At 54.3% G+C, this 20,879-nt stretch overlaps 1 protein-coding gene and 1 long non-coding RNA gene across 6 annotated transcripts in view; one reads left to right on the forward strand and one right to left on the reverse strand.

Moving 5' to 3' along the window:
• The window catches only part of EPHB2 (EPH receptor B2), a 183,304-nt gene extending 163,003 nt beyond the window's left edge, over positions 1 to 20,301 (forward strand). Inside the window, exons 7-16 of one of the 4 annotated variants that reach the window (XM_058553178.1) lie at positions 3,443 to 3,605; positions 4,302 to 4,410; positions 5,288 to 5,355; positions 12,365 to 12,487; positions 13,054 to 13,301; positions 14,266 to 14,481; positions 15,349 to 15,498; positions 16,740 to 16,933; positions 18,467 to 18,622; positions 19,128 to 20,301. In XM_058553178.1, the coding sequence (XP_058409161.1) occupies positions 3,443 to 3,605; positions 4,302 to 4,410; positions 5,288 to 5,355; positions 12,365 to 12,487; positions 13,054 to 13,301; positions 14,266 to 14,481; positions 15,349 to 15,498; positions 16,740 to 16,933; positions 18,467 to 18,622; positions 19,128 to 19,236 (1,536 nt within the window). In that variant the 3' untranslated portion in view covers positions 19,237 to 20,301. The remainder of the gene's footprint in view (positions 1 to 3,442; positions 3,606 to 4,301; positions 4,411 to 5,287; positions 5,356 to 12,364; positions 12,488 to 13,053; positions 13,302 to 14,265; positions 14,482 to 15,348; positions 15,499 to 16,739; positions 16,934 to 18,466; positions 18,623 to 19,127) is intronic. The other 3 variants (XM_058553180.1, XM_058553181.1, XM_058553182.1) reach the window with 3 other exon arrangements.
• Positions 3,238 to 9,198, reverse strand: LOC131412932 (uncharacterized). Of its 2 annotated transcripts, XR_009221877.1 has the most exons (4): positions 8,717 to 9,198; positions 5,994 to 7,074; positions 5,229 to 5,824; positions 3,238 to 4,453 (listed from the first exon to the last, which is right to left on the reverse strand). It is a non-coding gene; the product is annotated as an uncharacterized LOC131412932 (long non-coding RNA). The 2 variants fall into 2 exon arrangements; XR_009221876.1 differs by lacking the exon at positions 3,238 to 4,453 and having other exon boundaries at positions 5,081 to 5,824.
• Positions 20,302 to 20,879: the final 578 nt, after the last annotated feature.

Below are 20,879 nucleotides of genomic sequence, written 5' to 3' on the forward strand. Positions count from 1 at the left end.
AGCCTTTGTGGTCCATACGGTGTGTTCCCACTTTAGAGATGAGAAAACCAAGGCTGAGGGGGCTTAAGAAATGCACCTGGTACCTCATTGCCCCTTATTCTGGGTGAGGACTCAGACTAAGGACTAGTGGACTTCATACCGAGTTTCTTCCCGGAATCTCTTGGTGCTTCATCCTTACTCAGATGACGGAACTTCAGAGACGGGAGAGGGAGGGAACTGATGGCTCCAGAGCATCCCCAGTGTGCCAGGCACCGCCTGATCAGATTTTATCTTCACAGCCACCTTGAGAGGTTGGCGTTTACTGTTCCATTTTCTGGAATAGAAAACGGGCTCAGGGAACCGAAGGGTCTTTCCCAAGGTCACAATGCAAGTAAGTAGAAGAACTGGCATTTGAAATGACTTCCGGTGCCCTGCTCTGTCCTGTGCCTGGCTTAGGGAAGGAGTCCACTCAGGTTGGTGCCTCATTCTCCCGAGGCACCTATGCCACCGGCAGTTAGCTCCCATCTCCCTCGCATAATCAGGAACTTAAAACTTCCAGCCTCTCTAAGGGAGCACCCGCCCGGTTCAGCGTGGATCCCTTTGTCGAGCCTGAGCAGATCCCGTGTTGGACGGCAGCACCTAGTGGCCAATCCTGGTACTGCATCATCCCGGGTTGGTAGATTTTGAACATAGCTCAATGTTCATTCATTCGTGATGTCAGTAGTTAGAGAGCACATACTGTGTGCCAAGTCTGGGGTCCTAGATGAGCAAGATAAGGTCCCTGCCCCAGGGATCCCACAGTCCTTGGGGAAGACACATGTATATCAGAACAATAGGTGGGAGAAGAGACAATGGACCTGTGATCTCTGGCTGGGGCATCGGGGAAGTCTCCCCAGCTATAGGGGTACTTGTGCTGAGTCTTGAATGATGAGTGGGGAACTGCAAGGCAAATGAGGAAAGGGTATTTCAGACAGGGGCAAGAGCACGTGCAAAGACCAGAGTGTCCAGGGAAGGTTGGGTTGCCAAATAAAATATAGGATACCAAGTTACATTTGAATTATTTTTAATAAATTTTTAGTTTGTCTCAAAGATTGCATTGGACATACTTATACTAAAAAATTATTCATTGTTTATTGAAAATTCACATTTAACTGAGCATCCTGTATTTTTATTTGCTAAATCTGGCAGCCCCACCAGTAGAGGGGGAGCAGTTGGATATTGCTGGAGCCTAGAGGGCACTGGGGATGTGGCAGAAGAGAGGGGCAAAGGGCAAAGGGCGGGTCGTGAAGGGTCTGGAATGCCAGGTTAAGGAGTGCGGCCTTCACCCTGTGGGCGTTGGGGAAGGCCTCTGCGGGCAAGCCCCCGTGCGTGGTACAGGGGAACAAAACACAGCCCCTTCCCTCGAGAGTTTACAGTCAAGGGGGTGACATGAGCCTGGGTCCAGGGCGAGGGGATATAGCAGAGACCCCCTCCTATGGTACCCACAGCGGGTGCTCCAGGGCTCAGAGGAGAGGAGACACGTCTGGCTGGGAAGTCGGGGAGGCTTCCTGGAGGAGGGGGCAGGTGCTCTGACTCAGGAAAAGAGACTTGCTGTCTGCTGCTGCCCCCTGGTGTGGGGAGAGGGGAGGAGGTCCACACTCGCAGGCCAGCCCCTTCTCCATCCCCACACCCCAAGCTCTCTCACCTCCTTGCCTCTGCACCTGCTGCTGCCAGGAATGCCCTCCCCCTCTTTGCCTGAGTGACTTCTGTTTGTTCTTTAATATTCCACCCCAGCTCCCCCCACTCTCCAGGGAGCTTTCCTTGACTTCACCTGATACCCCCCACTCAGGCTGGGCCACATGCCCTCAGCTCATTGTGCTTACCCTACCAGTGGAGGCATTGATACATATTAATTCATTCTATCCTATAAACAGCCGTGTGAGGTAGCTATTATTATTAAGCCTATTTTACAGATGAAGAAAAGGAGGGAGAGAAGTTAGGGAACTTGCCTGAGGTCACAAAGGTCATAAGTAGTAGAGTCGGGATTTGAACCCGGGAGGTCTGGCTCCACTGCGATCTTGTCCTCTCCACGGTAACATTGTAATTACGTTGTTACACTGTAGCTGTAGAGTGACATAGCACCATTGTGGTGACAGGTATGACCTGGGATAACATTGCTCACACATTGTTTCAGGAGGGTTTTCGGGGGCTCTCTGCACCCCCTGACATGTACATCATTGGCATGTACAATCAGGGTGCACTTTTTTGCTTAAGGAGTCATAGCTTTTCATCAGCTTCTCGGAGGGGTTCGTGATTCTCCACACGTTGAGACCGCCACACTACTGGCTTTCCTGAACTGAGATCTCCACGGCCGGGGCCCGTGCCTTATCCCCTGTGGGTCCCCAGGGCCGAGCGCCGAGAGGGGATTTGGGGCCAGTTTGCTGGGTAGCTGACAGGTGCCTGAAGGAGCAGCATCTAGGCTGGTAAACGTCTGCATCCAGATCAACCACATCTCCACCCCCACTGCAGCAGCTGGCTCTTTGTCCTGTCCCAGACCCTTGCGTCACCCTGGGCGGTACTCAGGAGGTCAGAATTGGCGTTCCGCATCTCTCAAAGGAGGGAACATTAGGTCCTGGGCACCCAAAGGCATGGACATTAGAGGCGGCTACATTCAGGAGCCTGGTTTTGAGTCCCAAAGTAGCCACCAACTGATCTACTTGGAGCATCATTTTCCCTTTCTGAGCCTTAATTCTTGCCTCTCCAGTGTGCTGAGGTTGAACGGGGGTCCTCGCACTTAACCCGTCAAGGCATGGGGCAGGAGGGGGATGAGAAGTGACTAAGGTGTGCCTTCTCCCTGCTGCCTCCAAGAGCTCACAGTCTCGTCCTCAGGGTCTGCACGCAGTGACCACTCAATACATGTGTCAGTCAGCTGTTGTTGAGATGATGCTGCAAAACAAAAAATCCCCCAAATCCAGTGGCTTACGACAACAAGTGGCTATTTTTCTTGCTCATCAGTTTGTGTCTGTGGCTCGGTAGGTGGCCCTGTTTCAGCCTAGGAGTCAGGTCAAGGTCTTCTCCACATGTTGCTCATTCTGGAACCGGCTGTTACCCAGGTCAAGCCCCCTTCATGGCAGACAGCAGAAGCACAAGAGGCCAGGCTAAATTAACAAGCACTTGTAAGGGCTCTGCCTGCCTCTTGTCCTCCAGAATATTCCAATGGCCAAAACAAGTCACGTGGACAAATTCAGCGTCCATGAGGCAGAGGCACATACTCACATACTCTGCCTTCTTTCGTGGGAAGTGTTACTAAGTCACATGCAAAAGGTGTGGGTGTGTGGTTGTGCTACAGGGAGGGAGTGAAGAATCGGGAAGCACAGATGTTTATCCAGCAGCCAGACCCGCTCCGAGGTGCAGGAGCAGGCGGTGGGCTCTGGGGCGGCTGTGGGCCATAGCCTCGCTAACTGTCTTCTCCGTTCCTCGGCAGGAGCTCAGTGAGTACAACGCCACAGCCATAAAAAGCCCCACCAACACGGTCACCGTGCAGGGCCTCAAAGCCGGCGCCATCTATGTCTTCCAGGTGCGGGCGCGCACCGTGGCGGGCTACGGGCGCTACAGCGGCAAGATGTACTTCCAGACCATGACAGAAGGTAGGCAGCGTCCAGAGCGCTCTGACTCCACACACAGAACAAACTCAAGGGCCACCAGAGCCACCGTGCCTACAGAGTGCCTTCGTGCAAATTAGAAAAGATGTTGACCCCCTTCTAGATGTCGACCCTCCCTGTTGGCTGGGAGCCTTTGTGCACTGTGTAAGCCGCACAGCCATAAACAGAAGTGCTGTCTCTGTGGCCTGGAAAGGATACGGACTCCCCCGTTACCGTCACGTCAGCCACCTCCTTTCCGAGGACTCTTGGAAGCTCAGCCCTCACTTGCAGAGCCACTCTGTGCAAGTCACTCCTGGTCCCTGGTCCAAATTTTTCTCAGCTGTAAAATAACAGCGTTGTATTCAGTCCAAGAGAGCAAACCTGTTTCATCCGTACATTTCTCCAGTGCTTGCAGCTGGATTGAGAAGAATTCTGAAGCCACATCTGAGTTCAGCAGGAAGAAGTGCTGGGATGGATTAGTAATGTCTACCCTGGGCAAGAGAATGGGAGGTTGCACCCCGTGTGCTGTGTCTCCCAGTCTGGGACCACATGGTCTCCAAGCACCCTTGCTGCTCTAATAATCTTTGAGGTGCAGCATTGTTAAAGGGTGTGGGCTCTGATGCCTGACAGTTGGAGATTACAGTGCTAGGTGTCAGGACCCCGGAGCCAGGCTGAGAACGCTGTGCTGTGCTTTCTCCCCAGCCGAGTACCAGACGAGCATCCAGGAGAAGCTGCCACTCATCATTGGCTCCTCAGCGGCTGGCCTGGTCTTCCTCATTGCCGTGGTTGTCATCGCCATCGTGTGTAACAGGTGGGTGGGTGTCCCCCGGCCCCATCCAGGCCTGGCTGTCCATCTATGCAGCCATTCCTGATCAGTGTTTGTGAACAGAGGAGGCATCCCCATCATGACCAGGGGCAGGGAGAGGCTCAGATACCCTCAAGTGGCCTCCCACTGCCTAATCGGCCACCATTAGCAGCCCCTCCCTGTGGGTTAGGTGTGGCCCTTGACAAGTCCACTGTTCACAGAGGTGGCACATGGAGACACCAGTCCTTCAGCATGAAGGACCATCTCAGAACAGTGGGCAGGAAAGACTGCAGGATGCTGGGAGCTAAGGGGGTGCTGGAGAGGGAGGACAGAGCCCCCCACTTTCTGTGCTAGTGGCGGCCCCTTCATGTATAAGCAGAGGGGAAGTTGAGGAGCTCCGGGAAGGCCCCCTGGCTGAGGCGACTGGACAGATGGAGGGGTCTAGACAGGAGGAGGTGGGGGAGAGGGCAGCCCAGGTGGCTGGCACAGCACATGCAAAGGCGAGAGGTGGGACCTGTTCCCTGCAAAGAGACTCTCTCTTCTTCCTTAAAGAGTTCCCCGCTTTAGAACAGTCTAGATCATAAGGTCAGACGGACAAGCCCCTGGGGTTTCTGGGGCCAGGGGCCATGGCCAGAGGAGATGACTTTGTTCTCTGAAAGGGGGGGAAAGGGGACAGGAGAAATAGTGAGTCTGGACTTGAGGTGGGAGAGGTGGGAAGCGATGGGTGGGCCAGGAAGGGTGAGGCTGCTAGGCAAGGGGCAGGTGGGAGCGCTCTGGCAGGGGTGTGGTTTCAAGGGCCTGCCCACCCTCTCCCTATCACCTACCGTGGCTCCCAGCTCCCCGGGCGCCTCCAGGTGGCTCCAGCCCTTTGCTCTTGTTCCAGAAGACGGGGGTTTGAGCGTGCTGACTCGGAGTACACAGACAAGCTGCAGCACTACACCAGTGGCCACAGTACGTACACCCCAGCGGGGCCGGCACCCCTGGGCCCTTCACTGTCAGTTCCCCAGCAACCGCTCCAGCCTTCTTTCCCTACCTCCTTCCTTGCTGCAGCAGCCAGACTGAAAGTCAAGTGTCCCCTGAACAGCCAGGCTCACGCTCACCTCCTGGCCTTTGCACATGCTGTTCCCTCTGCTGGGAGCACTCTCCCTGCTTCTCTTTATCTGCGTAACTCTTACTGCCCCTCAGGCCTCATCATATACAAGCCCCTGTGAGAGGCCTTCCCCGACCCCCAGCCCACCTGGATTTAGGGCCCTCGTCTGTGCTGGCACGGCCCCCCTGACCTGGCTGCATTGTGATGGCCACTTCCTTGTCCCTCCGCCATTGCAGTGGGAGCGCCTGGAGAGCTGACACTGGCTCTGCCATTCACCACTGCCTCCCACATGGCACGCCGCCCAGCACACAGTGGGCACTCGATGCCTATCTGCAGAATAAATACATGAGTTGAATGAGGTGACAAGGACCCCAGGCTCTGGCCCGGGAAGGGAGAGAGAAAGGAGGCGTGAGGCCCCCTGTCGTCCCTCCCCAGTGACCTCTCTGGTGGCCACTTCCCCCCACCCAGTGCCTCCATTTCCCCCACTGTCCCATCCTACCTCAGGCCAGGGCTGGGGGCACATGTGCCACACACACCCAGAGCAGATGTCCCTTCCTGAGGGCCCTGCAGAGAGAAAAGCAGAGCATAGATTCCTCTCCATTTGACCCTGGCAGAACCGACAATCTTGGGGGCAGGGCGGGGGTGGGGGGAGAACCTTAGCGCTCACTTCAGCTCACTCAGAAAACAGCAATTCCAAATGGGTCCAATACAGGTTCTCAAACTGTGCTCAGGGGGTACCCTAGGGCTCCTCGCATGGCCACCGGGTAAGGGGGGCTGTCACATACCTCTTCATTTGTCACATATTTTTTGTGGCTTACGACATATGTCCTAGGTGCTGGGGACACACAAGTGAACAGACCAAATATCCCTCCCTTGTGGGACTTATATCCTAGTGGGATGGACAGGGAATTAAAAAAATACATGTAATAACTGAGTAAAGCGTATGGTACAGTAGAAGATGGAGGTGCTATGGGAAAAAGGCAAAGCAGTGCAGGGTACTGGATTGAGAGTTGTAGGGGCAGGGTTGCGTCGTTAAATAGGGGAGTTGGGGTTGGCCCACTGCAGAGACACGAAGGAGCTGGGGGCGTGAGCTGTGTAGAGATAGCTGAGGGAAGAGCATCCCAGGCGGAGGGAACAGTCAGTGCAAAGGCCCTGAGGCAGGAGCGTGCCTGGCAGGTTTCAGGAGCAGCCAGGAGGCCAGTGTGACTGGAGCTGAGTAAGGGGGCAGGAGGGGGAGTCTGAGGGGCCACACATGCAGGTTCTGGTCAACCATGGCGGGGCCTTGGTTTTTATTCTGAATGAAAGGGGGAGCTTCTAGAAAGGTCTGAGAAAAGACTGACGTGCTCTGAGTTACAGTTGACAGACTTCCCCGGCTGCCATGTGGAGAACGGACCGAAGGGGCTGGGTGTGCCAGGCAAGGACAGAAGCAGGGAGACCCTGGGGTGGCTGTTGGAACAATCCGGGGAAGATATGACCGCGGCTAGACCGGGGCGGCAGCGGTGGGGGCGGTGGAAGTGGTTGGATTCTGACACATTTTGAAAGCAGAGCCGCTCGATTTGCTGCGGGATTGCATGTGGGCTCTGCAAGAAAGAGCAGAGTCGAGGAGTTCTAGATATGAAGCCTCTGGGTCAGACTTAATTTGAAGTAGAAGTTCCTGGGCTTAAAAATCATTTTAGACATACATGTAAAAATAATTAAACCATTAAAATTTTCAGAAGATCGTTTAGGTAACCATTTAACTGATATGAGGATGGAAAAGGGCTTTCTAAGCATAAAAGCAGTGGAAGCATCACAAGAAAACAAATTTAACTACACAGAAATAAAAATCACCTGAATGTTAAAAATACAAGTCATAAATTCCATCACCCCCTCCTATTCCCTAAGTAATAAAATCTTGATTGTAGATGTAGCTATCTTGATTGTAGATGTAGCTAAACACATTGAGTATGTTCCACGTGCCAAGAATTGTTTTAATGCTTTACTCGTATTTATTCCTTTAATCCCTGTAATTTCCCACTTTGCGTATGAGGAAACTGAGGCACAGGGAGGTCACACAGCTGCTCAGGGCAGGAGCCAGGGTGCAAACCCAGGGCGTCTGGCTCCAGAGCGCACAGGTAGCCAGGCTGTGCTGTCTACACCCCGCTGATCTAGAATAAGCCAGGCTCGCACGCTCTGTCACCTGGAGCCATTTGGGAGCATCGCTATTTAGAGCGTGAGTCAGTAACAAGGAAACAGGTGACAGCAGGGGTTTATTTTAAAAATCGACCCCAGAATTTGTTGACAGATCAGCACGTTCTAAAGCTCCAGCCCCCACTCCCTGCGTCTGAGCAGGACATGGTTTTCTCAGAGCACTGCCAGCCCTGTGATCCCACGTCCACCAGCCACCGCGTGTGGCTGGGACAGAGGAGGCAGCGGAGGCCCAGGGAGGTGTGTGACCGGCTCGAAGTCTCCCTCCCGGGCTCATGGCTTCCGTGGCTCAGTGGGTGCTGAGTGAGCACCAAGGTCTATGGGGCCTGGATGTGGAGCCAGAGGGACCCATCTGGTTTCTCATCCCTACTCCACCTGGCCTGCTAGGTGACGCAGCATCGAAGTCATTGACCCTCTCTGAGCCTTGCCATCTTTATCTGGGAAGTACGGGAATGATATTTCTTTCACGGAGTTGTGAGGATTAAATGAATTAATGGATATTATAGTACTTTCTAATAATAATATTTAATAATAGCCAACTCTTTGTTATAACAGGAAACAATTATTCATTGCTTTCTATTTGCCAACTACTGTACTAAGCCCTTTAAAAAGATTCTTTTTTAATCCTTGCAATCCCCCTTAAAAGCTAGGTACTCTATTATCTCCATTTGGTAAGTGAAAAAAGTGAGGCACAGAGAGGCTAAGTAACTTGCCCAAGGGCACACAGCTGGATCAATAGAGTGGTGGATCCTGAATTCAGACTCATAAAGCAGCTCATTTGTGACCATGACCATTATTACTGGCAGATCCAGAATTCAAACCCAGTTCTCTGAATGCCTGGTTCCTCCTCCCTCATCCTGAATTTCCCATTTGGGTTCAGGACGGTAGTTGGTGGCCTCGAGAGCCATAAATCATCCAAACAGCAGCCCAGTATTTTCTGAAGACGGCCTGCAGAGGCCTCATCCAACTTCACTCCAGCAAATGCCCCTCCCGGGAAGCAGACCCCGTCCGAGGCTCGGGCCACGAAGAGCTCACCTTCCGCTCCAGGAGACAGGTGGGGAGGCCCCCAGGGGAAACTGGCAGCCTGGTGGTTCCAAGTGTAGACTCTACAACCAGACGGCCTGGATTCAAACCCCACTTCTGCCGCATATTGGCTTGTCCATGTCCTCTCAGGCAGGTCACTTAACCTTTCTTATGCCCCAGTGTCCTCATCTGGAAAATGGGGATAAGGTTAGGTTGCACCGAATGAAACTGGCATTTCTGTGGGTCAGAAGAAGTCAAACATTGACAATTTCATAGGGCTCAGCCTAATCATAGCGTTTACCTAGTAGGGTTGTTGGGAGGATCAGTTGGTTTGATACCTATAAAAAGTGCCTAGAACAGGGCCTGGTACCTGCTGAATCCACACCGAACTGTGAGCCAATAGTGTTATTAATGGTGAAGTAAAACGAAAGGGTCACGGAGGCAGGGATGGCTTCGCTCAGAGGCACACATTCAGTGTTTATTAAGCATCTACTGTATACCACCTTCACTCCAGAGAAAACATTCTAGAAAGAAGGCTCATAACTTGGGGTTAACAGACCCCTAGAGCTTCAAGGCCCTATGAACATTCCAAAATTATATGCCAAATATGAGTGTGAACACATCCATGAATACTTTTCCAAAGAGCAGATTCGTAGTTTTCGTCAAATTCTCAAAGGCATTCATGACCCCAAAAAGGTGGAGAGAGAAAAAGGGGGCACCTCAATGAATAATGCTGTTAGTCTTTCAATAAGCAATTATTGAGCACCTACTGTGAGCCACGCCCTGGGATTTAGCGTGAATGAGACAGACACATCTCCCTGGGGGAGAGAGGGTAAAGCAAGCCCTCACTGGCAGCAGAATGTTCCCAAAAGGGGTGGCAGGAGGCTGTGGGCATGTGTATCTGGGAGCCCTGATACAAGACACAAAAGCCAGACAGACGTCAGGGCCATAGGAGTGGGTGTGGAGACGGGGCTGCAGGAGCCTGAGGTGAGAGCATGAGTCTCCACTGTGGGGTTCCAGGCAGGCTTCCCAGAGGAGGAGGCATTTGATCTGGACACAAAGAGGAAGGGAAGGGTGTTCCAGGTGGAGGGAACCACATGAAAAGCACAAAGGCAAAAACTTATTAGGTGTGTCTGGAACCCTTTCTGCTGGCGGGTAGAGGAGCAGGGAGCTGTAGGTGGGGCCCGTCACAGAGAGCCTGGAACGCCAGGTGAAGGCCTTGCCTTTGTCCTTTAAGCGACAGCCCTCCTGGCCAAGGCTCGGGGACGGCGTCTGAGCAGTTGGCAGCAACCAAATAGGCTTCAGGCTCCTGCGGTGCCTTCTCCTAGGCTTCCAGAGCTGACCTGATCCCGTCCTCCCTCCCCTGCGGGCCCAGCAGAAACGGCTTCCCCAGTTCTGTCGGGAGGGAAGCTGAGAGTCAGTTGCCAAGAACCACAGGCCAGACACTGAGTCTGAGCAGGAACAGGAGCATCTCCGGGAGCTGATGCCCCCGGTGTGAGGAGGGCTGACTTGGGGAAGGAGGAGTGGTGGCTGAATACTCCAGGAGGAGGAGGCACAGACCAGATCTGGTTTGATTTCATCCAGGAGGCAGGGAGCATGGGGATCAAGAGTGCTGGCCTCTGGCCCAAGTCTGACAGACCTGGGTTCAAATCCTGGCTGTGCCATTTGCTAGCTGTGTGGCCTGGGGCAGATTACTTAGCCTCTCTGAGCCACAGTTTCCTCATGCTGAAATGAGAAGAATGATCCCTTCCTCCAAGAGCTGTCGAGCAGGGGAGAGCAGGTGATGCATGTAACAAGCCTGGCACAGTGCTGGGCACAAAGGGCCCAGTCAGTGGCAGCTGCTATTATTCTCTCTGTCATCTGGATTCTGCTCAGCCCTAGACACTGAGTGTCTATTGTGTGCAGAGCTTTAGGCAGTGTGCCAGGGGAGGGAGGGTGAGAAAAGATCATGCACCCACCGCCCTCCTCCCAGGCTCCGCCATCTAGGATGGTGGTTCTTCGGGGTCTCAGGCTCCCGCTACAAGTTTTAGATCCTATGGCCAAAGAAACACAAATATGCGTATGTGTGTATATAAAATTATAAGACAGAAAACTCTATACTCAGAGATAGACTTTGGAGAACTTTAACTCTCAACATTTCCATAATTTTTAGACTATTTCTAAGGAGTATGAATTACTTTTCTAATTCAAAAAGGCAATAATAATAAATGCATTCTATTTCAGGAGGTTACCAGACTCCCCACCCCCCAAACCCATCCTGGGACTGCTAAGTGGTTCCCAGACCCAAATTAAGAAACCCTAACCAAAAGGGCTAGACAGACCCCACACAAATAATCCAAAATAAAGCTAATGTTTTAGAGCAGCGGTTGGCAAACTTTTTTGTAAAGGGCCAGATAGTAAATATCTTAGGCTTTTTGGGCCATACGGTCTCCATTGTGACTACTCAACTCAGCCGCTGTAGTGTGAAAGCAGCCACAGGCAAAGGAGTGTGTGTGGCTGTGTTCCAATAAAACTTTATTTACAAAACAAGCAGTGGGCCAGTTTGCCAACCCCTGTGTTAGGGGTTCCAACTCCTAGATTCCTGGAATGTCTCAAACAGAGACTGAGGGTGGTCACCTCACATGGCCAAGGTCATGCAGCCGAGCAGGGTTGATGGCCCCGCTCACCAACCAGCCCAGCCTTCCCGTGGCCCAGGAACTCCAGCTCCCAATTCCTAGAGCTGCTGCCCCCAAAGTGACAGCTCCAGGAGCAGTGGGAGGATGTGGGCAGGCAGCGGGGGAAGCTGGAGGGAGGCCTGAGCTGGGAGAGGGTCTGGGTGGGGGAAGACCAGTTATCTGGGAGGGGGAATGTGGGATGGATCATCTTTCCTTTCCTTCAAAGCATTTTGCTGACTCAGTGCTGGGGTCAGAATTGGGTCTTCGACATCCAAGTTACCTCCTTCTCTTTCTGCCTCAAAAAATAAAAATCCACATCATATCGGAATCAAATCAATATGCCCCATGTCCAGCCTCATGCTGATCACCAGGGAATCTGAGAGCCAGAAAGATTTAAGACTTGGGTAGTGGGGGACCCAGGAGGTGGGCCCAGGAGCCGTGGGTACTCAGACCCTGGTGAGGCAGCCAGGAAGTCTCCTGAGGGGAGAGGAGGCTTGATTAGGCCTTGAAAGACAGGGAGATCTCCTTATCAGAAGGCCAAGAACATGGTCTGTTGCCTGCTCTCTCTCTGTTTTCTTTCCAATTCTTTCTCTTCCTTCTTGACTTCCTCTTCCTTTACTTTGCAGCCCCCATTCCCTATCACAGAGTGACAAACCTATCTATTCTTTAATCCTTTTATGCCCACACCCATAACAGACATTGCTAATCAATCCTGACAGTCTTTTAGCTGCTCCAGGAAGCCATTACTAATCAGTTAGAGTTGGAACAAGAGCTAGAACCTATTTGCTGTCCCTGCTGAGCTCTCTTTTCCCCTCACCCTTCTACTCAGCTCAGTGTCCAGCTGCCCACCAAGGCCCAGAGAGGTCAAGTGACCTTCAGGGGGTTGCCCAGTTCCTATGGGGGTCACATGGGACTGTATTTCCCTCCATGGAGGAACTGGCTCTCGCCTTTCCATTTGTCCACATCATGAGTCTGTGTATGTGACAAGCCTGGTCTTGTCCCCCAGTGACCCCGGGCATGAAGATCTACATCGACCCTTTCACCTACGAGGACCCCAATGAGGCAGTGCGGGAGTTTGCCAAGGAAATTGACATCTCCTGTGTCAAAATTGAGCAGGTGATTGGAGCAGGTAGGTGGCTGGTGTCTTCCAGGTACCATGACCTCAGCCGTGGGTGGGGAGACCACCCCAATGTTTACTCCTGGGGCAGGGGATGTGGGACAGGAGCTTCCAAAGCCCAGAATGCCCAAGGTGGAAGGGGCCTCAAAGGTCATCCAGTAAAACCACCTCATCGACAGATGAGGAAACTGAGGGACAGGGTGGGGAAGAAGCTGGCATGTCATGTCAGAGAACGAGCTAGGTCTGGAACCCAGTTCTCTGGACTGAGTCTAGTGCTTTGTCTGTCCCATTCATCCCAGGTCCCTCTCTCCATCTCCCCAGGTCCCCCTACATCCTCACCCCACGCCCAGCCAAATACCACGGGACGGCCAGGAAGAGTTTACTCTTACTCCCGAAAGTGGCTGGGACTTTTTTTGGGCCCCCACATTCTACTAAGGGGTTCTGTGTCCAAGAGGACGAGTTGACCATTGAGGAGAAAAAGGTCCTGCAGGCCCCAGGAGTGGAGGTTACAGGGAACAGGGAGGTGGCACTTCCTCCTAGCAAGTGACGTCCTGCCTCTCTTGGTGTGTCTGCCCCAGGGGAGTTTGGTGAGGTATGCAGCGGCCACCTGAAACTACCAGGCAAGAGAGAGATCTTTGTGGCCATCAAGACGCTCAAGTCGGGCTATACTGAGAAGCAACGCCGGGACTTCCTGAGCGAGGCCTCCATCATGGGCCAGTTCGACCATCCCAACGTCATCCACCTGGAGGGTGTTGTCACCAAGAGCACGCCTGTGATGATCATCACCGAGTTCATGGAGAATGGCTCCCTCGACTCTTTCCTCCGGGTAGGGGAAGCGACGAGTGCCAGGGGCCCATGGGTGGAACAGGAAAAGGAGTGGTGGACATAGCTTCTACTGTCAGAGCCTGAAGGTGTCTTGGAAAAGATCTAGGTCAGGAATAGCTTGCATGCTGCCACTCTCCATTCCCTCACCGTGGCAGGCATTGCTAATCAATCCCAGAACTCTCTCCCACTCAACCCAGAAGCAGTCTCAGAATCCTTCTCAGTCCAGGAAACCGCAACGGTTGATCCAAGTTGGCATACAACCTGAAATCTGTTGCCATCTATGCTCTTAACCAGCCTTCTGCTGTACAAGAGAAAATTGAGGCTCAAAGAGAGGTAGAGTTTGCCCAGGGTCACCCAGAGGGTCAAGGTGAGAGCCAGGACTGGAACCAGGTCTCTTGACCCCGAGTCCAGAGTTTTTACCAGATATTGGAATTCTCCAAAGCCATATAGGCTGGGGGAGGAGTTCAGAGCACAAGGCCAACAGAGGAAAGTTTCCAGGCCCCCCAGGAGATCACAGTCAACCAGCTAGACAGAGAGCACAGAGGCACGCCATCAGACTAGTCGCCATTTTAAAAATATTGATTAAGCACCTACTATGTGCCAGGCACCTTCCACACACCTTCTCATTTAACTCAGAGAGCCCCAGGAGGTGGGTGTTACTTGTCCCCATTTAACACACAGAGGAGATGACTCAGGAGGTTAGGTCACTTGTCCAAGGTTGCACAGCCAGCGAGGGGCAGAGCCAGAGTCAGACCAGCCACGTCTGCTCCACAGCCCCTGTTCTCCCCACCACCCTGCAACCAGCCTCCCCTGGGCCCCTCTAAGGTGCCTAAGCATCTGAGTCCTTCTCACGGGAGCCCAGGCCAGGGTGGCCACGTCCTGCTCTGCTTTCCGGTGTGAGGATGACCCAGAGCTCTGATTCATGACTTCCCATTTGCCCTGTGTTTTCTCCACTCCTCCCGAAGCAAAACGACGGGCAGTTCACAGTCATCCAGCTGGTGGGCATGCTCCGGGGCATCGCGGCTGGGATGAAGTACCTGGCGGACATGAACTACGTCCACCGCGACCTGGCCGCCCGCAACATCCTCGTCAACAGCAACCTGGTCTGCAAGGTGTCTGACTTTGGGCTCTCACGCTTTCTGGAGGACGATACCTCAGACCCCACCTACACCAGCGCCCTGGTAAGATGGAGGCAGGAGCAGGGGAGTCACGGTGCCAGGAAAGAGGGCAGAGACAGCCATCTCTCCCTGCAATACGTTTTCACCGACGCCTGCTCACCAAGCAGTGTGCTGGGCCCTGGAGACATAGAGACAGGAATCATGGTTTCTGCCCTCTTGGAGGTCACGGGTTGGTGGGGACACAGATGTGCAGAGCAACACGGAGCGACAGGCCTGTGAGTCAGGACACCAGCCTTGCGAGGCAAAGGAAGGCTTGCTAGAGGGGGTGATGAAGGGCAGTAAAAGTTTATCACATGCCATGTTCTCATGGCAAAGTGTGTCTGGAATACAGGCTGTCAGGGGGAAGGTGGTGAGCAGTAATCCTGGGGAGGTGGATGGGATCGGATCTTGGAGACCTCTGAATGCCCAAGCTCAGGACCCTCTCCTGAAAGTAGTTAGGGGTGTTGAGGGGTTTTAAACAGAAAGGAATAAGACACAGTCCCTGCCCTCAAAGAGCTCAGAGATAGAACAAGTAGAGGTGAGCAAGTAGGCAAATCACCTGAGTACTGCCCTGGGTGAGAAGTGCCTCCTTGAGGAGAGACGTGGGGCACAGTTGTAGAATTAAGGAGAGTGGGAAACTCTTTGGGACTTAAAGAAAGATTTTCAGAGGGACTTGAAGGAGGTTTCCAGATGGCAGAGTGGGAAAAGGCTCTTCATGCAGAGGGAAGAGCACGTGCAAATGCCCGGGGCTCTGAAGCAGCACTGTGAGTTTGGGGAACAATAAGGTGCTCCATGTGATGGGTACAGCACAGGGCACAGGGTGGGGAGTTGGAGAGCAGAGGCCAGACAGATCAGCCTCTCACCATCAACCCTCCTCATTCTGTTCTGCAGGGTGGGAAGATCCCCATCCGCTGGACAGCCCCAGAAGCCATCCAGTACCGGAAGTTCACCTCGGCCAGCGACGTGTGGAGCTATGGTATCGTCATGTGGGAGGTGATGTCCTATGGGGAGCGGCCCTACTGGGACATGACCAACCAGGACGTAAGTCTCCAAGGGGATGGGCAGAGCCTCTCTGGCCAGCGAGATGGGAGGGGAAGATCCAGAATTCCTGGCCTTTTGCCAATCACCCAGGGTCTCTGAGATTCTGGGCCAAGGCAGCTCCCAGCCCGGTGTTGGCTGATTCAGATGTCTGCATAGGACCCTGGACTCTCTGGGGGTCAGGACTGGGAAAGGCCCATCCATCTACAAGTCAGCAAATCTTCAGGATGCATTCGCCTTGTGGCCAACCCTGAAGGAGATCATATCTGCCCCTCAGGTGTCTACCACCTAACTGGGGGACAAGATGATTATTCCGGGAACCAGATATAGTTATCAGGAACTTTCATGATCAGGTGCTAAATTGGAGAAGGCAGGTGTCAAGCCTGTAGGTGCTGAGGCAAGGGCAGTGTGCGTAAGATCAGCTGGGAAGTCTTCACAGGACAGGTAGGACGCAGAGAGCAGTGGAGGGCGTCCAAGTGGAAAGAACAGCCTGTGCAAAGTCCCAGAGGTGGGATGATCAGGGGTCGTGTTGGGAAACAGCAGACAGGAAAGTTGGTTAGAAAAGTTGATGAGGTTCAATAATGGGGTGATTGAAAGTCAACCCAAGGAGTTTTGATTTGCAACAATACAGAACAGGGAGGAACTAAAGAAGCTTCTTGAGTAGGAAGGGTGACCCACAGTCAAGTTGGGGAAGATGAATCTGGCCCTGGTGGCAGGATAGACTGGAGAGAGGTGTTTGAGCTCCTTTCTGTGGCAGAGGAGCTAGGTGGAGGCAGTGGGAAGGGGGTACGAGGCCATGTTGTGGGTCTGACACGGGAGATATCTCTCACCTGGAGCTGTAAATGGCACTGAAATCGAGAGTGTGGCCACCCTGGGGTCAAGGGCCAGAGAGAGGAGTCCTCAGGGCCATCAAAGCCAGGAAGGGGCTCCACGATGGGAGGGAGGGAGGAGTTGCCCACAGGTGGCTCAGCCTGGTGGGCCCTGAGGCAGAGGCTACCTCAGGGTGCTGGATTTCCCAAGATTGGGAGAGGAGGCAGGCACCCAGCTGCATGGTCAGACTGAGGCCATAGGTGGTGGGAACCAGGTGAGGCCCTTTCCTGGGGCTGCCTCAAGGAGGTGGAGGCGGTTGCCATGGCAACCAAATAGGTCTGTCCTGCAGTGCACTGGGGGCAAGATGGGCCAGGCCAGAGGGCAGATGCTCTTCCCCACCCGGCCACCCCCACTCCACCCTGTGTTGTCCCCAGGTGATCAACGCCATAGAGCAGGACTATCGGCTGCCGCCGCCCATGGACTGCCCCAGCGCCTTGCACCAGCTCATGCTGGACTGCTGGCAGAAGGACCGCAACCACCGGCCCAAGTTCGGCCAGATCGTCAACACGCTGGACAAGATGATCCGCAACCCCAACAGCCTCAAAGCCATGGCGCCCCTGTCCTCCGGGTACGGCCCCTTCCCTCCTCCCCCTTCCCCAGCTGGCCAGTCCCCTGTTGGAAACCCTCCCACCCTGCCTCCCCCTGCTTCAGGCAGACGCTCTCCACTGCAGCTTGGGAGCCAGGAAGGACAGCACTCGTGTTTGCTGGGCGTCTGCCCTGCCTTGGGGTGCAGAGGAGCCCGGGACACAGACTGCCCGCTGGAGGAGAAGGGAGCTCACAATAGGTGATAGAGGAGGCACTTTCTAAAGCACGGTCAGACAGGACACCATTTAACAGAAATTACCAGGATCTCAGGTGGTGAATAGGTTTACTCATCACTAAGTTTCCTCCCTGGCTACCCTCACACTCAAACCTGGACCCCCTAACTTGCATTTGCATCCTCCTCAACACAGCCACACACATGCACACACACGCACACACAAATACAGTCCTGCACACGTACATCAACACACAGGCACAAACGCTCCTGCTTATGCTCACACACACACACGGACACACCCATTCTCAGGCTCTCGCACCTATACACACTGATAGGCACCTGAGCACACATACATTACATATTCAGCAGAACATGCTCACCACACACACACGTGCCCCCACACTCGGGGCACATCCCCGCCTCAGAGACTGGCTCAGCTGGACTTGCATTAGCTCCAGTGATCCCGGTCCTTCCCTCCTCCCAGTGGTCCCAGGGTGCGCTCCGTCAGGCCTGCAGCCACCACTGCCTCGCTTGGGCAGCTGTCACAGGCTCCACTCCTGCCCCTGCACACTCTTACCCTTCAGGACCCTCGATCACACAGGTTTCTGAGGGGCGCCAGCCAGGTGTCCTCAGGGTCCAGGGCTGGCTGTGTCCAGAGACTCTTCGGACCCAAGTCCTTCACCTGCCGAGTTCTTGTGGCCAGCAGATCTTTGTGTTTGCCTCTACCTGTCACCCCTCACCATGACCCTGTGTCAGCTGCTCCTGACTCTCCCGATAAGCTCACTCTGAGCTTTCAGCCTCCTGAGGGCCATTTCACTCCTTGTCAGCCAGGAGTCATTCCCATCGGCGCCACCAGCTTTGTCTGGACTTTGAGACACAGTCCACGAGATCAGCTTCCTTTAGCACAACCAGGGTAGAGAAGGATGGAGAATGGCACTGGGGGAGGAGACAGTGAATAATGTGCACAGTTAGTCCAGCTACACTCCCTCCTCCTGAAGACAGGAGGCATGGAGAAGTGTCTGCCGCCTCACCCCGGGGGCCGGCCTCTCAGCATCCCTGCAGAGGCCCCCTCGGCCTCCCAGGGAGCACCAGCTAGAGTCCTCACACACGCTCGCTCTCTCATACTCACATGTAGGCGTGTGTACATTTACGTGGGTTCAGACTCACACCCGCACCCACACGGAAATAATCACGTACATACACACTCACCTGTGTTCATGCAGATGGATGCACACGTGCAGGTACACACGCGGCCCACAGGTGTGCCCATGCCCACACTTACTCTCGACCCATGCCAGCACGTGCCCTGACCATCTCTGTTGCCTGCCCTCCCCCCCACAGAATCAACCTGCCGCTGCTAGACCGCACGGTCCCTGACTACACCAGCTTTAACACAGTGGACGAGTGGCTGGAGGCCATCAAGATGGGGCAGTACAAGGAGAGCTTCGCCAACGCCGGCTTCACATCCTTCGACGTCGTGTCGCAGATGATGATGGAGTAAGTGCCTGGCCGCCTCCACCACCACCATCGCACCCCCTCCTCACCCACCCCACCAAGGAGGGGCTCTGGAGGGCAAGGAATAGACAGGGTCCCAGCAGGGATGTGGTGGACTGAGGGGTGAGATGGCCAGCTTTGAAGTCACATATGGATCGACACCCAGGTCTGCCAGCCACCTGCTGGCTGTGTGACCTTGGGCAAATCACAGACCCTCCCTTAGCCCTCGTTTTTTCTTCTGTGAACTGGGCCTTGGTAGGAAGATCAAAGGAGATACAAAATGAGTGGGTACTCAGTAAATGCAGGTTCCCTTTCCTTCCCAGTAGCAGAAGAGATAGGCGCACCTGGGCGCCACGACTCCCGGCCACTCACTCCAGCCTCGGACGCCCACCCGCCCCCCAGGCCTGGTGTTTCTTGCTCTCTTCGGCAGGAAACCCCAGGCAGCTCTCTAGCTGGCCCGCGTCCCCTCCACCCACAGCCCTCTAACACACGTGCTTCTCTCCCAAAGGGACATTCTCCGGGTTGGGGTCACCTTGGCCGGCCACCAGAAAAAAATCCTGAACAGTATCCAGGTGATGCGGGCACAGATGAACCAGATCCAGTCCGTGGAGGTTTGACGGTCACCCGCCTCGGCCCACCGATTCCTCCAGGCCCCGCCCCCTCCGCCCCACGCCCCGCCCCCTGGTTCTCCGCCCACCGCAGGGTCATTCCCTGCCAGGAGGCCATGGGCCCAGGAAGAACCACGCAGCGCTCCGGCCAGGAGAGGTCACCAAGAGCACGTGCAACTCAGACGATGGAAAAAAAGGGAATGGGGACAAAAGAAAATAGATCCTGGGAGGGGGCGGGAAATACAAGGAATATTTTTTAAAGAGGATTCTCATAAGGAAAGCGATCATTGTTCTTGGGGGAAAAAAGGGCTTGGGAGATGGATGCGATTTGTCCACTGGGAGACCAAAAGCAGTTTCTCTCCAACTCCCTCTGGGAAGGCGACCTGGCCAGAGCCAAGAAACACTTTCAGGAAAACAAATGTGAAGGGGAGAGATGGGGGCCACCCTTCTCTCCTGTCCCCAGGCTGATCTTCCAGGCCTCACTCAACAGCCACAAGCCAGGCAGCTGGGGCAGGCGGATGGACAGGCAGCCACCCCGGGAACCACTCTGGGAAGGTCCGTTCCCGCTGCCACTGGGCAAACAGAAGCATTTTTCTGTCTTTGGAGACTATTTTAGAAACTCCAAATGAAAGACTTGTTTCTCCTGTCGGCTCATGGGGCTGCAAAGGGGGCTTTTGTCCTCCTGGGTCAGGGAGAAAGGTCACCTTCCTGAGGATGGCTGCCCCCAGGTCTGCAGCTCCGTGTCCATATCACGCACAGGGCCTGGCGACCCCGGCCCACCTGGGCGCCCACCCCGCCAGCCCCCACCTGGAGGACTGCAGTGACTGCCATCAGCGACGACTGCCGCTAAGAAGGACTGCTTCTGCCTCTGGGTTTGTTGACAGCGATTCGTGGACTTGGGGGTGTTTCGGTCAGGGGTGGATTTGGTTTGGGGGGTTGTGTGCTGGTTTTTTTATGACAATGAAGTGACACTTGGACATTTCCTCCCTTTTGAGGACTTGATCCTTCTCCAGGAAGAAGGTGCTTTCTGCTTACTGACTTAGGCAATACACCAAGGGCGAGATTTTATATGCACATTTCCGGATTTTTTATATGGTTTTCATTGACACCTTTCCCACCTCCCCCTGCATAGAGTTCCCACCTGCTGCCAGGCCTCACCAAAGCCGACTGCCACGGGGCCATCTGGGCCATTCAGAGACTGAGCGAGATGTGGGCAGGGGGTGGGGGGCCAATGTGGAGGAGCATCCCACCGCAGGACTATTTGTGAAAGCAACAGATTGAGGAGGAAGTGAGCTCTGAGGCTGCAGAGCCAGAAGTCTCTGCCCGCTTCTCCTCTCTCCTTCTGCCCCAGTCTATCCAGTACTTTCCAGGCAAATAGGCCCCTCCAAGGTTCCTGAGTGCCTCAGATGGCCAGAACCCAGTTTCGCCTCTGGGAGCCTAAACTGGGCTGCATCAGAGGCCAGGACCCGGATCGTTCACTGTGATTCCCAGCCCTCCAGAGCGTCCCCCTCAGAGACATGTGCAGGCAGGCTCCTTTCCTCCCCTGGGAAGAAACAGTGTGACTTCTCTCCCACCTCCATCCCTCCACCAGACCTGCCCAGGTCTGAAGGCCGTGGCCATGAGAAACCTATCAGCCAAGGAGTCTGGCCACG

The sequence above is a fragment of the Diceros bicornis genome, chromosome 13 (assembly GCF_020826845.1).
Source record: "Diceros bicornis minor isolate mBicDic1 chromosome 13, mDicBic1.mat.cur, whole genome shotgun sequence".
Lineage (NCBI taxonomy): Eukaryota > Metazoa > Chordata > Mammalia > Perissodactyla > Rhinocerotidae > Diceros > Diceros bicornis.